Raw genomic sequence first — 14,725 nt, 5'->3', positions numbered from 1 at the left:
GTGGGACTTTTAAAAGGTACTAATATGTGCTCTTAAGGTAATAATATGAACCTTTAAGGTACTATTATGCACCTTTTCAGGTAAAAAGGTACAAAACTCCAGTGAAAGCTTTTTTCGGAGAGTGTAACTTTAAAGCGATAGTTCATCCAAAAATGAAAATTTAGAAAATCACTTACCCTAAAGTTGTATGAGTTTTTGAAGAATGTCGCAAACCAAACAGTTGAAGGTAGCCATTGACTTCCATAGTCATTTCCGTAGTAATTATTTTCCATACTATGGAAGTCAATGGCTACTGTCAGCTGTTTGGTTTGTGTTCAACAGAAGAAAGAAACTCATGCAGGTTTGGAACAACTTAAGGGTGAGTAAATGCTGACAGAATTGTCATTTTATGGTGAACCATCCGTGTAATGTTTGCCGTTGGCTGTAGGTTATCGCTTGCCTACTGTTGGGTAAAGCAGAACTCCGCTGAATGAGGACAGGATTTCACTGGATGCTGAAATAGCCAGTTTCCCTGATGTGAGCACCAGTCCCGTCCTCTGACCCCGCTTCAGATGAAGAGCGAGACTTACAGAGACGCTCCCTCCACAGACGCAGTCCTGAGTGTCTCTGCCACCCATTCCAGCAGTGGAAAGCTTCTGGATGTTGCGATTGGCTACTGAGAGAAAGGCCTCGACTCTTTCTCCTGCTTGAGCTGTTAATACAGCACTCAGCAGGTACCGTCCGTCCATGGGCACAGTGAACACACCTAGAAAATAAAGATTCAGATTAATACAACAAAGGTAGAAAATTCACTGGCCAAAATGGAAAAGGTGTATGATATTCTGTTCTAAATGCAATTAAATTAAACCGTTTCATAGTTTACATTTATATTAAATACAGTTAGCTGATTTTTTAGGAGACGCTTAAAGACTTAAGTACATCTTTAAATGTAATTCTGATGTCTTTGAAATATGGTTAAAGTACTGCTGAATGTACTGGCAAGCATTTGTGCTAAACTAAAATATACTTCAATGTAATTTCTATTGAAACTTAAGTCATGTACTTAAATATTTTTTGTAATTACACATCTGTAATGATGAAGTTGCAATTTAGTACATTTAAAATATATTAGACTTAAATGTAAAATTGCACAATGTGCTCTTATATGTTTGTCAACAAATTAAAATAAATGTACTTCTTTAAAGTATGACAAATTATTAAAAGATAATGATTTAAAATGTACTTTCCAGTAAAACTTTTAATGTCATATTACTACAAAGTGCACTTTTTAAAAGTGTGTTATGAAACATAGTCATAAGTGTCTCTAAGTACACTTAAGTGGCCTTTTATTTATTTAAAAGACCACTTTTATTTACATTTTATTTATATAACTTTATATATATATATATTTTTTTTTACGAGTGTAGCTTTTGCAAACACTATAGATAAATTATAATTTATGATTTTTCTTGTCATAAATGCATGTACCTGTTTGTAGATCATAGTGTCTTCCATCATTTAACAGAACATTGTTGAATCGGATGATACCGATTTCTCCAGGGAATGGCACGAGCGTCAGACCAGCCGAAAATGACACATAGGTCATTACTCCTGCATAAATACAGACACACTCACTTTACTGTCACTCACTGACAACACAGCTCTGTAAAATGTACAGGAGGTTGTATTTAGTTGTACCTGTGGCCATTTGAACTGTCTTCAGTGGAATCTGTGCTGTAGATATGGGAAAGAGACATATGTAAGTATCTTGTATAAAACGGTCATTTTTAATACATATTTGTAATGTCCTGCCAGTGTTGGGGAAGCAGCTTCAAATGATGCATAGCTGGTAGTCTGGCAATCTACAGTTTTACAATTTTACTTAAACTATAGCCAAGCTACTGAAATTCAAACTACTGAAAAGCTATTGAAAAGTAACTAGCTTCACTACTAATGAGCTACACTGCAAGTTGTTAACAAAAAAGTAGCAAGAAAAAAGCTTTCTTTTTGTTGATTTCTGAACACTACTGTTATCAGTACAACCCTGGGTAGCATCAGTATGTATATACCAACATAACTCAACACTTTTGAGTGATAAGATGACTGTCACTTGTATCTTACTGCTGATACTGCAGTGACTTTCATGGAGCTCATATCATCCCTTCCTCCTCTTACATCTCCTTCTTGGACACTCTGGTGGAGTCCATTAATCTCTCCTGTCCAGGGCTTTTAACTCTGTTGCCCCCCTAGGACCCATGGAGAAATAGTGTTGCCATTGTAAAATTAAAAAGAACCTGAGAGACATGTTTTTAAAGTTATTATGGACAATTATTTGGGTCATCTGTTTATCCTACTTCTTTTAGATATCCGTGCTGTTTTTTGACAGATTCGATCATGAATTCTACTTAAGTGACTGCAGAACTGGGTTGGTCTATCAGGCCCAGTCTTAGACTGATTTAGATCCTACTTAAGCAACAGGGAATACTATGTTGTTCAGGATTCTCATACGTTCTGAAGTCATGCGATATCTTGTGGTGCCCCTCAAGGCTCAATCCTGGGTCCTCTATTATTTAACTTATAAATTCTTCCTTTATCATAATTCAGTAAATATAATATTTCATTTCATCAGTATGCATATTAAATGCATCTCTATATACATCAATCAATTATCAATTTTGTCTCTGCATGAAGCATCCAATGCACCAAAATGCACCACAATGGAGGGCAGTCCCGATCTGCAAAGTTATTCCAGCCTTGAGCTCACAGCTGATTGGTCCAGTGAAGGCAGTGTGAAAATGCATGATGACATGTAAGATTTAATAGTACAACATACTTTAAATATGTCATAGTTATCATTGTATAATTTCATTTCTATGACAGATGAATTATCTGGTGCAAAAGCAATAAGGATCTTAAAAGGGAATGGGAACACATATTTAAATAGCAAGAAAGTACCGTAACCAGTACATCTGTACAGTGAATGTGCGATTCTTATGTGTGCGATTGTTATATGTATGTGTGTGTGTGTGTGTGTGTGTGTGTGTGTGTGTGTGTGTGTGTGAGAGAGAGAGAGAGAGGTAAAAGAAGTGAATGCACGAGTGCTATATGTGTATGTGAAAGGTAAAAGCTCCTTTTTGTGTGAGCGTTTTGTGTTTATGTGCAAGAATTTTGTGAGTATTTGCATGCATTTTGTTTGTATGCGAATGTTTCCTGTAGCTACTCGTGTTCTTCAAAATTGATGTCAAGATATATTAGTTTATAAATGTCTTCTAAATATAGGTTTACAATATGTATTCTAGCAAGATCAATTATATCATCCAGCTTTTATTGTTGATTGCAGGCCATACCTACAAATACAGAGAAATTTGTTTTTTTTACCCTGGTTAAATTGTGAATGGCTGATCGCTATGGAATTTGGCAAATAGTAGCAGGTTGTCATCATTAGGCAGTGTACCAAATTATGTAAGAATCAGATACAAAATGGCATTATAATAAGCTTCTGTATCAATTTTTTGCAATTGCTTTTAAAAAACTACTTTCAAACTCCTAGTTTGTATGTCTGATTTCCACAAAATTTAGTTTGCATCCTGTATCAGCTACATCAAAAAAAGCTTGAACCCTCATAATTGTGGCTATTTAGTTTCTTTAGTAATTCCCCAACACTGTTCAGCAACAATAAAGTGTTGAATACCAGAAACGGAATCTGGACTGAGAGCGGCAGCAGGAATTCCTGGGTAACCTGTCAAGAACGACACAACAAAATCTGTGAGGTAACCCTGATTTCCTGTGAAAACACCCGTTTTTATTAGAAAATGCGCACACGTGTATCTGAATACACTTACCTGGAGCTCCTGCATAGCCTGTAATGGACAGCATGCTCCCATTGATCCCCTGAGGGGTGTGAGACGAGACTTTGGTTACTCGAGTTGCTGCTTCCCCAGACGCCAGCGATGGGAGTGGTTGACCTACCTCCATGGAAACTTTTACAGCCGCTGTACCGTCAGGAACACCTGGAGAGAAGCAGAAGAGTGATGGCTGACACTGAGAGAAGACTGCCTGACAGTTAACAGGTGTGACTTTGCTATATACAAAAGGTTTATTCCATCTGGTTCTAAAGAAATCTTAGCATTATGTAGAGCTGGAAAATCTTTAGAATTCTCATTCTATTTCATTTTAATTCAGAGAGTCATGATCCAATTCCAAAAAAATTATTGATGCATCTCAATTTGTAGCAACACTGTTGGTGCAGTGTGTAAAAAAATATTTTGCATAAAAGTCACACTTAAACATGTCTATCTGTGGCTCTGTGGATTTTGTTCTGTGCAAATGAAATGCTGCATCAGAGTAACTATGCAGTCATCTTGTTTTCTCTGGCTGTGCATGAGAATTATTTAAAGTGAGATACACTGTTTTCAACAATTGTGCAAAAGCATTTACAGTAAGCTGCACTAAAAAAAAAGAACGATTGACTTGAAATTGAAATAGCCTTTTTGTAGATGTATTAAGTATACAGAATTGTTTGACAAAAATTATGATTAAACAAGTTACAAAACTTGAACCTTGAAGATGCACACCAAATTTGGTCAAATTCTGGACTTTGGGGGTTTGGAAAAAACCTTCTTGTGAACACCTGGAGAAAGGTAGAAGAATGCTGATGGGAGGACAGGATAACAACTACCTGACGTGGCACTGCCACATACAACAGACCACCATTTGGTTCATTTGGCACCAAATCTCAAAAAAGCCACAAAACCAAATCAGAAAATGCTTCTACTCATATAAAAAAGCTTTACATCTTCATAAACATAAAAAGTTCTATGTAATCTTAATAATAAGAGTGTTTATGGTTTGTATGGTGGTGTGGACAAAGAGCGGTCATTTTCCAAGTCTGAATATTACCAGAGACAGACAGACAGACCTCTGATGTTGTCAGATTTAATAGGCGTTTCAAAATACTGTATGCAATTAAAATGTAATCCTCACAAACAGTTTTGGAGATTTATCTCTTTCCCCATTCAAGTATATAGGAGCTGTATGCCTTATATGTATGTTACTTACACTGAAAACAGCTGCTCAGAAGTAATTACTAAGTATTTAAGATGCCTGCCAAGTAAACTGATCTGGCCTAAAGGTACTTTGGTTTAACTGCCCCTGAGCCCAGGTGCTTGTAGGAATACTTGTACATTTCTCACGAAATGCTTTATGCTCAATGAACAGCGATTAGTACACATGCTCTTCAGCTACTGCTTGTGTGCATTATGTATACAGATGTTCAACATAGAAAAGCCCTAAAGGGCACAATGGAAAGGGGTTTTATATTTTTCTGCTGTAAAACTTTTCTTATTTTTTCAGGATAATTTTCCGTTGTTCATAGTCAATGTGCTGGGAAATGGCAATAAATGAAAAAAAAAGTATCAACTAATAGTGTCAACTTTTGGCCACTAGGTCATGAGAAGCCCTGAGCTAAATCAGCCGAGAGCTAACGGTGTACAATAATTAATATTATAATCACAATACATGTATGGAGTTGCTGCACTGATATTCTGAATTACTATGAATTCAATTGTCATGGTACACTGCAACTGAAATTGTATTTCTGCTGTCATTTTATGATATTTCACAGCTGATGTACATTATTTCAGTTTTTACATTTTTTTTGTTTTACCGTAAATTTAAGTATAATCTGTCAAACTTAAAATGTTGCTATAATATTTTTTTATGGTAAAGTTATGGCAACCACAGCTTCCTTTTTTTTTTTTTTTTACTGTAAATTGTACAGGTTTTTTTAACTGTAAATTTCACAGTTTTTTTTTTTTTTTTACAATGTTCTCATGCTACTGAGTAAAAAATGTAGTTGCTTCCCAACAAAGAAAGAGAGATGAAGCAGCTTCACATGTCACACCCGTTACTCACATGGTCTCATCCAATAAAACACACACACATATGTTGGCACTCCTATTATTATGAGAACTTTCCATAAGCGTGATGGTTTTTAAGCTGAGCTAAGGATATTTTCTGTTCCCTAAACCGCCCCTTAAACATTACCTTCTCAGAAAATTTTAGCAATATTACCAGAGACAGACAGACAGACCTCTGATGTTGTCAGATTTAATAGGCGTTTCAAAATACTGTATGCAATTAAAATGTAATCCTCACAAACAGTTTTGGAGATTTATCTCTTTCCCCATTCAAGTATATAGGAGCTGTATGCCTTATATGTATGTTACTTACACTGAAAACAGCTGCTCAGAAGTAATTACTAAGTATTTAAGATGCCTGCCAAGTAAACTGATCTGGCCTAAAGGTACTTTGGTTTAACTGCCCCTGAGCCCAGGTGCTTGTAGGAATACTTGTACATTTCTCACGAAATGCTTTATGCTCAATGAACAGCGATTAGTACACATGCTCTTCAGCTACTGCTTGTGTGCATTATGTATACAGATGTTCAACATAGAAAAGCCCTAAAGGGCACAATGGAAAGGGGTTTTATATTTTTCTGCTGTAAAACTTTTCTTATTTTTTCAGGATAATTTTCCGTTGTTCATAGTCAATGTGCTGGGAAATGGCAATAAATGAAAAAAAAAAGTATCAACTAATAGTGTCAACTTTTGGCCACTAGGTCATGAGAAGCCCTGAGCTAAATCAGCCGAGAGCTAACGGTGTACAATAATTAATATTATAATCACAATACATGTATGGAGTTGCTGCACTGATATTCTGAATTACTATGAATTCAATTGTCATGGTACACTGCAACTGAAATTGTATTTCTGCTGTCATTTTATGATATTTCACAGCTGATGTACATTATTTCAGTTTTTACATTTTTTTTGTTTTACCGTAAATTTAAGTATAATCTGTCAAACTTAAAATGTTGCTATAATATTTTTTTATGGTAAAGTTATGGCAACCACAGCTTCCTTTTTTTTTTTTTTTTACTGTAAATTGTACAGGTTTTTTTAACTGTAAATTTCACAGTTTTTTTTTTTTTTTTACAATGTTCTCATGCTACTGAGTAAAAAATGTAGTTGCTTCCCAACAAAGAAAGAGAGATGAAGCAGCTTCACGTCACACCCGTTACTCACATGATCTCATCCAATAAAACACACACACATATGTTGGCACTCCTATTATTATGAGAACTTTCCATAAGCGTGATGGTTTTTAAGCTGAGCTAAGGATATTTTCTGTTCCCTAAACCGCCCCTTAAACATTACCTTCTCAGAAAATTTTAGCATTTTTAATAAAACATTGTTTAGTATGTTTATGAAGCCATTTAAATTACAGGGACAAGTGTGCACATACAATTAATACAATGATGCACAAGGTCTTATTCATAGCGTGATGTGAATGTGAGGGTGTAACTGTGAAACACAGGCGGTGCCTCTACATCACTATTTTAGGCCGATTATGCGATAATGTCTGCTTGTCATGCTCACAAGTCACCCCGAATGGGCCAGGAATTTACCGTTAATCATTTAACAGGTTTTTACTGTAGCATTTTTACAGTCTTTTACCGTTAAATTCACTGTCATTTTTTACAGTGTACCGGATGATTAGACTACGTCATCACTTTCCAAGAAGGAGAAAATGATGGCCTGGGTGGCTTCAGCATGCTGTCCGTCAAAGACGATAACGTGCATAATACATAACGCACGTGGGAAGAAATTTGTTCTTTACTTGCTGAAATCAGAATGATTTGGGAAACGAGTAAAATACTTCACACAGCATGCAAAAGAGAATAAACATCAATGCAGTCGAAAAACTGTGTTAGTGAACATCGTTCAACATGTGTTGGTTTTTTTATGCATGAACTAAATCAATTTGATCCACTACAAAAATGTCATATTTTGATATTTGTCAACAGTGTACTTTACGTTTTCAGTAACACTTTAAAATATGTTTCCATTTGTTAACATTAGTTATAGTTAATAGAAAAAAAATTCTAAAGCATTTATTTATCTTACTTAATGATTATTTCAAAATGTACTAATACACTAAATCAAAAGTTGTATCCGTTCATATTTAATGATCCTGAGCTGACATGAACTAACAAAGTTTTTTATTAACTAATGTTAACAAATATTATCAAATACTGTAACAAATGTGAAAGTAACATTAACTAATTGGACCTTACTCTAAAACGTTACCGTTTTCTTATATTCATGCTCATGATGCACTGGCTTTCTTGGTAGCACTTTATTTTAACAGTTCTGTTCTGCATGTACATTCTACTGTATATACTTATTAACGCAAGTACAATAACTAGGTAATTACTGGGTACTAATCCTGAACCTACCCCTAAAACCATCTCAACCAAGTAGTTGCCTTATATTACCCAGTACTTACAAGTAAGTGCACTTACTGTAAAATAATTGCAACCACATGCACACAAAATTCAATAGTCCTTGAGTATATCCTTTGGACTTACTGCAAACAAAGCTGTGATTACAAATCACTTTGTGGCTGTATCCTTACGCCATTTTACTTACATTTTGTCCCTGAGTGTGTTGCAACAGTATCAACTGCATTATTCTGAATGCTGCTAGGTGAAACGCCAAGCTGACTAGTGTGTCCAGAACATCTTGTAAATTACGAACACAAAATCACCAAATGAGAAGCAGATGCCCGCACGCACACACGCACACTAAAATCCCATAAAAGTTCAAATGTTGCACAACTCTGAAGCCTGTCCAGTTGTAACATGTGTGTACAAGTAATACGTAAAGGGGAGATACTACTTCCCCTGGGAGATACCTGCTTACAACACAAAGGAAATCCCTCTAAAAACACAACCTCATGCACACCGTAGCCTACATTTGCAGTGTGGAGCTCATACAGAAGAAGTTTCCAAAAACCCAAAATATGACAAAATATATCGTTTTGACTAGCAGGACTGACAAAAACATACCAGTTGCTTAAACTTTTAAAAACAGGTTCTTCATTGACAACGATCTTTAAGATCCTTCGACATTCATGGAACTTTGCGCAAAAGGTTCTTTAGAGTGCACGTAAAAGTTATTTGGAAATTTAAAATGTTCTTCAAGCTATGGCCGGGCTCACACTGCAGGAGTTTTAGGCAGATTTATCCCTGATTTTCCTCGGTCAGTTTTGAGCCCCTTTTTTAAAAACCTCCTTTTTGAGACTGAATTAGATCAGATTTTTAGACTTTTCCGCCCTCTTTATTGGATAGTAGGGACAAGAAATTACTAGGGAGACTATTGGGACTTCAATGTATACAAACGTTTCTTTGAAAATTGCAGTTTGGAGATCATGTATCAAAAAGGCATTTTGAAAAATACTAGTAAATCAGTTCTGCCAAATTCCAGGGATGAGAAGTTGTAACCTCACTGGTAAATTTGATCGTTTTGATGCTTTGCATGAACACATACACAAAATTGCTGATATGAGCACATACAAAGTCAGGATGTGCTGGTGTAAGAAGTCTGCTTCAGGCCAGTCATAAAGATCTGATGAAGACGTCGCAAGTACTCCACAATATTTTATTGTCAAACTGGACAGACACTAATGAGATTTCTGATAATTCTAGAACCTAGACGGTTTATGGATTTTTATCTTTCATTAGTCGGCCATCCTATAATGTGCAATAATGTGCTTTTTTGTGGCTCTTTGTATTGGCCTTTTTTGGATTTATTAAGAACGTTCATAAAAACTTTCTTTCACCTGCAGCCTCTTTCAGTAAATTTGATTGAAATCTAGGTGTTCCCTTCAGCCCTGTGGGTTTAGGGATAACTTGCCTATGGTGGAAAAGGACAATCTCTAGTGAAGTCTTTGTGTCATTTTAAATGAACACCCATCAGTTTTTCAAGAAATAGGCTTCTGAAAATCCACTGACCTCGCAAATACTGCTGTATTACTTTGAATAAAGCTGTCTGCAAAACCACAATTTTGTTGTGCCCAAGAGGAGCATTGCTTACCTGTAGGTGCATCAGTGATCCCATCCTGGCCGTCTTTTGAGAGGTGTGAATTTGCTTTAAACTTGTTAATGTCTCTTGTATGTGCGAGTACTGTACTGTTCAGCTGACGGACGCAAGTCCACAAGCCATTGACGTGTTTGTTCAGTCCATCTTTAATCCGTTTGAGACTGTCAGACATTGGCTCAAACCGACCACAAACGCCGTCAATGCTAGTCACGCGTCCATCAAGCCCATCAAGCAAGCCATTCATTGTCCTCACTTGCTCTTGACTTCGCCCAGAATCCACCTCTAGATTCTCCACCCGTTGCAGGAGCGTTTCAAAACTTATGGACTGATTGAGATCTCTCTTAAGAGAGCCCACCTCGTTCTGCAGGTGCTGCGTGTGTTTCTCCAAGACTTCCAGGCGCTGATCATGACCTAAGAGTAGCTGAGAAGTGCTGTTGTCACATTGAACACCACTGAACTTCTCTTCGAAAGCTATTCTTTGGTCTTCCTCTTCCTTAAGTCTTTCCCTTCTCAGTTTCTCCTCAAGATAGAGGTAATGTACCTCTGCACTCTTTTCCGCAAGACTAACCCTTGCCTCCAGAAAGTGCCCTTGTGCATTTATCTGTGCAATGGTGGCATTCTGCTCCCTAATGGCGTCTTGGAGTATCTGTTGGGTGTCCTTGAGCTTCTGGACCTCAGCATTGTCCAACTCTTGGGTTTTTCCAATGGGAAGCTGGAGACGCAAGTCTTGGATCTCTTTGCGGAGTTCAGTCTCTTTGGAGTCAAGGAGCTCGGCCAAGCTCAAGTAAGAGGTTTCTTGTTCCTCACACTGTTCTTGAACAGACAGCACTTTGTAGTCGCATGCATTCTTCATGTCCGCTATTTTGATGTCCATTCCTTGAAGAAGCTCGTCACGTAGGGCTGAAAGCTTCTCATCAATGTATGCCTGACATGGACACTCATTGGTTGCAGCTGTCGAGGAAGGTTGAAGCGGTCTAGTATTGCTTGCTTCTGTTAATCGATGCATCTGTCCATCAATGTTCTGGATCCTCATCTGCAGATCTTGGATGCTATTAGTGTTGGTACCAATGGTGTCGGAAAGCTGGGTAATGTGGTTCTGGAGTTCATCAGTGTCTGGTGATGAACGGAGGTCATATGGGAGCGTAAAGCTCTCGATTCCACCCGCTTTGACATCCTGCGGCTGTTGCAAATTCCCCAACATGTTTAGAACGAATTTGGTAACATCTTCCTGTAAATCTAGCCGTAGGTTTGCATTGGCTGTTGTCGTGGCTTGCAGGCCGAGTACAGTCTGAGAAAGACGCTCCACTTCTTCTTCTAATGCCTGAACTCGTTGACTCTCGTGTTGACGATCTCCATAATCTCCCAGTTGACGGCTATGATGTCCTTTCTGCCCGGGTTGAGACCATGGATGTGTCTCGGAGAACACTTCTGGTCCTAGAACAACCAAAATCACTTGTACTTGTTTTGGCTCAACAAAAAGCCAATTTCATTTTATGACAACTTCTAATGAAATGATGTTCAACTAATGAACAACATTGAGTTAGAGGAACATAACTTGTAGCATAAAGACAAATGTTTAAGTTTATTACTAAAAAAAAAATCAATTCTAACTAATTTCAACAATGGAGTGGTGGCGCTATTTCAGCTATAACATCTAGCATAGCACATGTTCATTTATTATTTAGTTATTTAGAATTTCTTTTTAGAGTGTACTAATCTAGATCAAATATTGCTTATTTCACTCCTTCCAAATCCAAAGAAATTAAAAACTCTTACCCAGGATGCTCTGTTGTTGGTTGATGGTTGAAAGAACATCTTGACGTGGTTCCTCAACAACACTGATTTTCTGTGGGGTGTTTTTCAGCTCGGTACAGTCATGACCTTGATATCCTGGACAGCACCTCCATTCCAGTTCAGTCACTTGTTTGTAGCCTATTTTGTACATGGGCCTCATGTGAGAATGATGCCTAGAAAGACAGTTATGGATTGTGATGTGAAAAGCTGATATAAACTATAAACCAGTTTTTAGATGGGACACGATTCAATTTGAACTATGAACTAAAACTATGCAGAATGTGATACAATACGCTGTTTTGGACTCAGATTCCTTGTGAAAACTGACACAAATCTCCCACTGTTCAAAGGGTTGAGGGGAATATTAGCCAAAAAAATTAATAAAACAATACACAGATACACACTTTGAAAGTATACCAACTGGGCACCTTTTGCTTTTTATTTTATTTTAGCCCATGCACGATATTCGTTCCCACATTTTAGTAAATTGTGCGCACAATTAGATTTTTTTTTTTCTGCATGTCATGTGCGGGGCTCCATATTTTTAAAGAATGCTAAAGTGCACTTCTTTTTCACAAGTGTCATTTTGGTTTCATATCGTTTTGAAAAGAAATGCTTAAATTTAATGACTCATGGCACATGGTGTAAACATCAATAAAAGTAAATTAAAAAACAAGCACACAAAAAAAGTATTTTCATTATTTTTTCTTACATTTTACAAAAAAATGCATTTTAAAATGTATTTTAAAGGACAACATGTCTTTTAACCTGAACCAACCTTGCCTTAGTTCATAAAAAGTTAATATTATTAGAACTATATGTCTTGTCTCTCTATAGTTGTCTCTGCACATTAAACTGGGAAAGGAGACAATATTTAAACAAACAAAATACGCACTTAAGCTTTAACTACCACATTATAGTGACAGACCACGAAACAGCGCATATATCCCGGAAGTTTGCTGTGTGTTTCAGAAGAAGCAAAGTGACAACATTAGTCCCGCGAGATTTGAAAAATGCCACTAATCTGCACTCGGTCCACAAAAGGAGGCATTCCTGTTTTAACGATCCATGCAAACATAAACAACAAAGTGCAGAATAACGTACATAATTTATTAGGGTTTACTCCAGCAGTGACACACATCTGGAGTGCAGCTTTAAAAGCAGGCGATGCGCACGAACATGTGTGACTTTCTAATTGCAGCATTTCTCATGGATTCTGGACAATTTACACAGGCTACAACAGACTGTTCAGTGTGGCCCCTGGCCCTTCAGAAGTCGTAAATAATTTGGAGACTGATAAAGCATTGACCTGCCAGTCAATGGGTACAATTTAACAGCGCTGCTTATCCTTCAAGGAGCAATTCCACTTCAATCCAGTTCTGATCTCATCTAATCTGATCTCTGGTCACTTCCACCAATAAAAATGTCCATGCAACCCCCGGCCACTGCATGCGCTCTCCAGAGACACTTACATGAGCCGCCGTGTGCAGTCGGGCTGATTCGGTGGACAGGGCAGGAGCTGTGGCTCCATGACGTCTTCGTTCGCCGACAGCACAGCGCATGTCACGTTCTTATGCACCACAAAAGCACACCAGTTTCTGCAAAAGAGTGAAGAACAATGAAAAAAATACACTGTAAAAATATAATCTACTTTAAGGCAGCATATGAAATTTGCTGTACAAATAATTTGCAGTAGCACTTTAAATTAGGGAACACTAATCACTAATAACTAGCTGCTAATTAGCGTGCACATTACTAGTATACTGGCTGTTTATTAGTACTTAAAAAGCACGTATTTATGCATGACCATATTTTAGATGCCTTGACCCTACCTATATCTAAACGTAACTACTACAACAACTACCTTACTTACTATTAATAAGCAGTTTATTGAGGGAAAGCTCTTAATAGTGAACATGTGTTGTCTAATCAAAAGTGTTACCATAATTTCAATTTCAATTATATTAAACTGACTTTAAAAAAAATGTAAAAAAAGAGTTGAATCTCATATAACTTAAAAAATCAAGTTGAAATTGGTTAAATTAATTTGAATTGTTAAAGTAATGGAAAAACATATGCGGACTTATTACTGTACACCCAAGAAAAGACCCAGCTAACATGAAATGTTCTCAGAACGTTCTGGCAACTTTTACTCAAAGTTATCTGGTGTTTACTAATGTTTAATAATGCAGAAATTTGTTTTATTTAAACATTATTAATGTAACATTTTCTAAATGTTTCAGAACGTTCAGAGAACATTTAAAAGCATTCCCAAAATGTTTGCATAATGATACAAGTTAACAACTTTTGTATAACCAAGAAGAAATGCTTTTTTTTTTTAAAATGGAGGTTTTGAACGTCCAGAAGTAACATTTTCTAAACTTCAGTTGCACGTTAGCAAACTGTTCTTAAAAGAGTATTTTTTTCGTTAGCTGGGCAATACACTTCAGTAGGAATTACTACGGTAATTGTTTGGATCAGTAGTAAAGTGAAGAGAATGCGAACTCCCTGAAGTCAGACTGACGTCATTGTGAGCTTTTGAGGTTTTGGGAGGTAATTTCTGACAGATTTAGTAGCACTTGAGTCATTATTAGTTGGTTACTATGCTCTACACGTTAAGAAAACTTTGTAAAACTGGGCCCCAATGTATACTGTGTCAATATGAATATTAACATGAATTTTTCACTGGTGTTTTATCTGTATTTTGAATTATACATTGCATTGTTGCTTTATGGTTAAAGGAATGTCTGTAAGCTTAACTGATAATGTCCTGGAAGAAAATTGCAATGCTTTTCCCGGTTTTCTTTTCTTATAGTGTAGAATACGGTTCCGAATGGCTAGCAATTCCTTTAGAAGGATGTGGTAACTAACACTTGTGCCATTACTAGTGGGTCATGATTCTTACAAGAGTAAATGAAATCTTCTAACCATCCATAATGGTGTAGAGAAACACTGAGAAACCATATATTTCCGGGAGGTTTGCACTCCTAATATTCCTGTAGTCTCCA

At 36.8% G+C, this 14,725-nt stretch overlaps 1 protein-coding gene across 1 annotated transcript; it reads right to left on the bottom strand.

Moving 5' to 3' along the window:
- Window positions 1-362: 362 nt before the first annotated feature.
- On the bottom strand, window positions 363-14,246 carry LOC107559930 (EMILIN-2). Its single transcript, XM_016243959.1, has 9 exons — window positions 14,242-14,246; window positions 13,190-13,315; window positions 11,700-11,890; window positions 9,918-11,357; window positions 3,822-3,989; window positions 3,671-3,718; window positions 1,678-1,713; window positions 1,468-1,590; window positions 363-745 (listed from the first exon to the last, which is right to left on the bottom strand). The coding sequence occupies exons 1-9, from the start codon at window positions 14,244-14,246 to the stop codon at window positions 429-431; spliced, it is 2,454 nt and encodes an 817-aa protein (XP_016099445.1). The 3' UTR covers window positions 363-428.
- Between the last annotated feature and the right edge of the window lie 479 nt (window positions 14,247-14,725).

Source organism: Sinocyclocheilus grahami, unplaced genomic scaffold (assembly GCF_001515645.1).
Source record: "Sinocyclocheilus grahami isolate Dianchi unplaced genomic scaffold, SAMN03320097.WGS_v1.1 scaffold706.1, whole genome shotgun sequence".
Taxonomy (NCBI): domain Eukaryota; kingdom Metazoa; phylum Chordata; class Actinopteri; order Cypriniformes; family Cyprinidae; genus Sinocyclocheilus; species Sinocyclocheilus grahami.
This window is presented reverse-complemented; position numbering and strand designations above follow the sequence as displayed.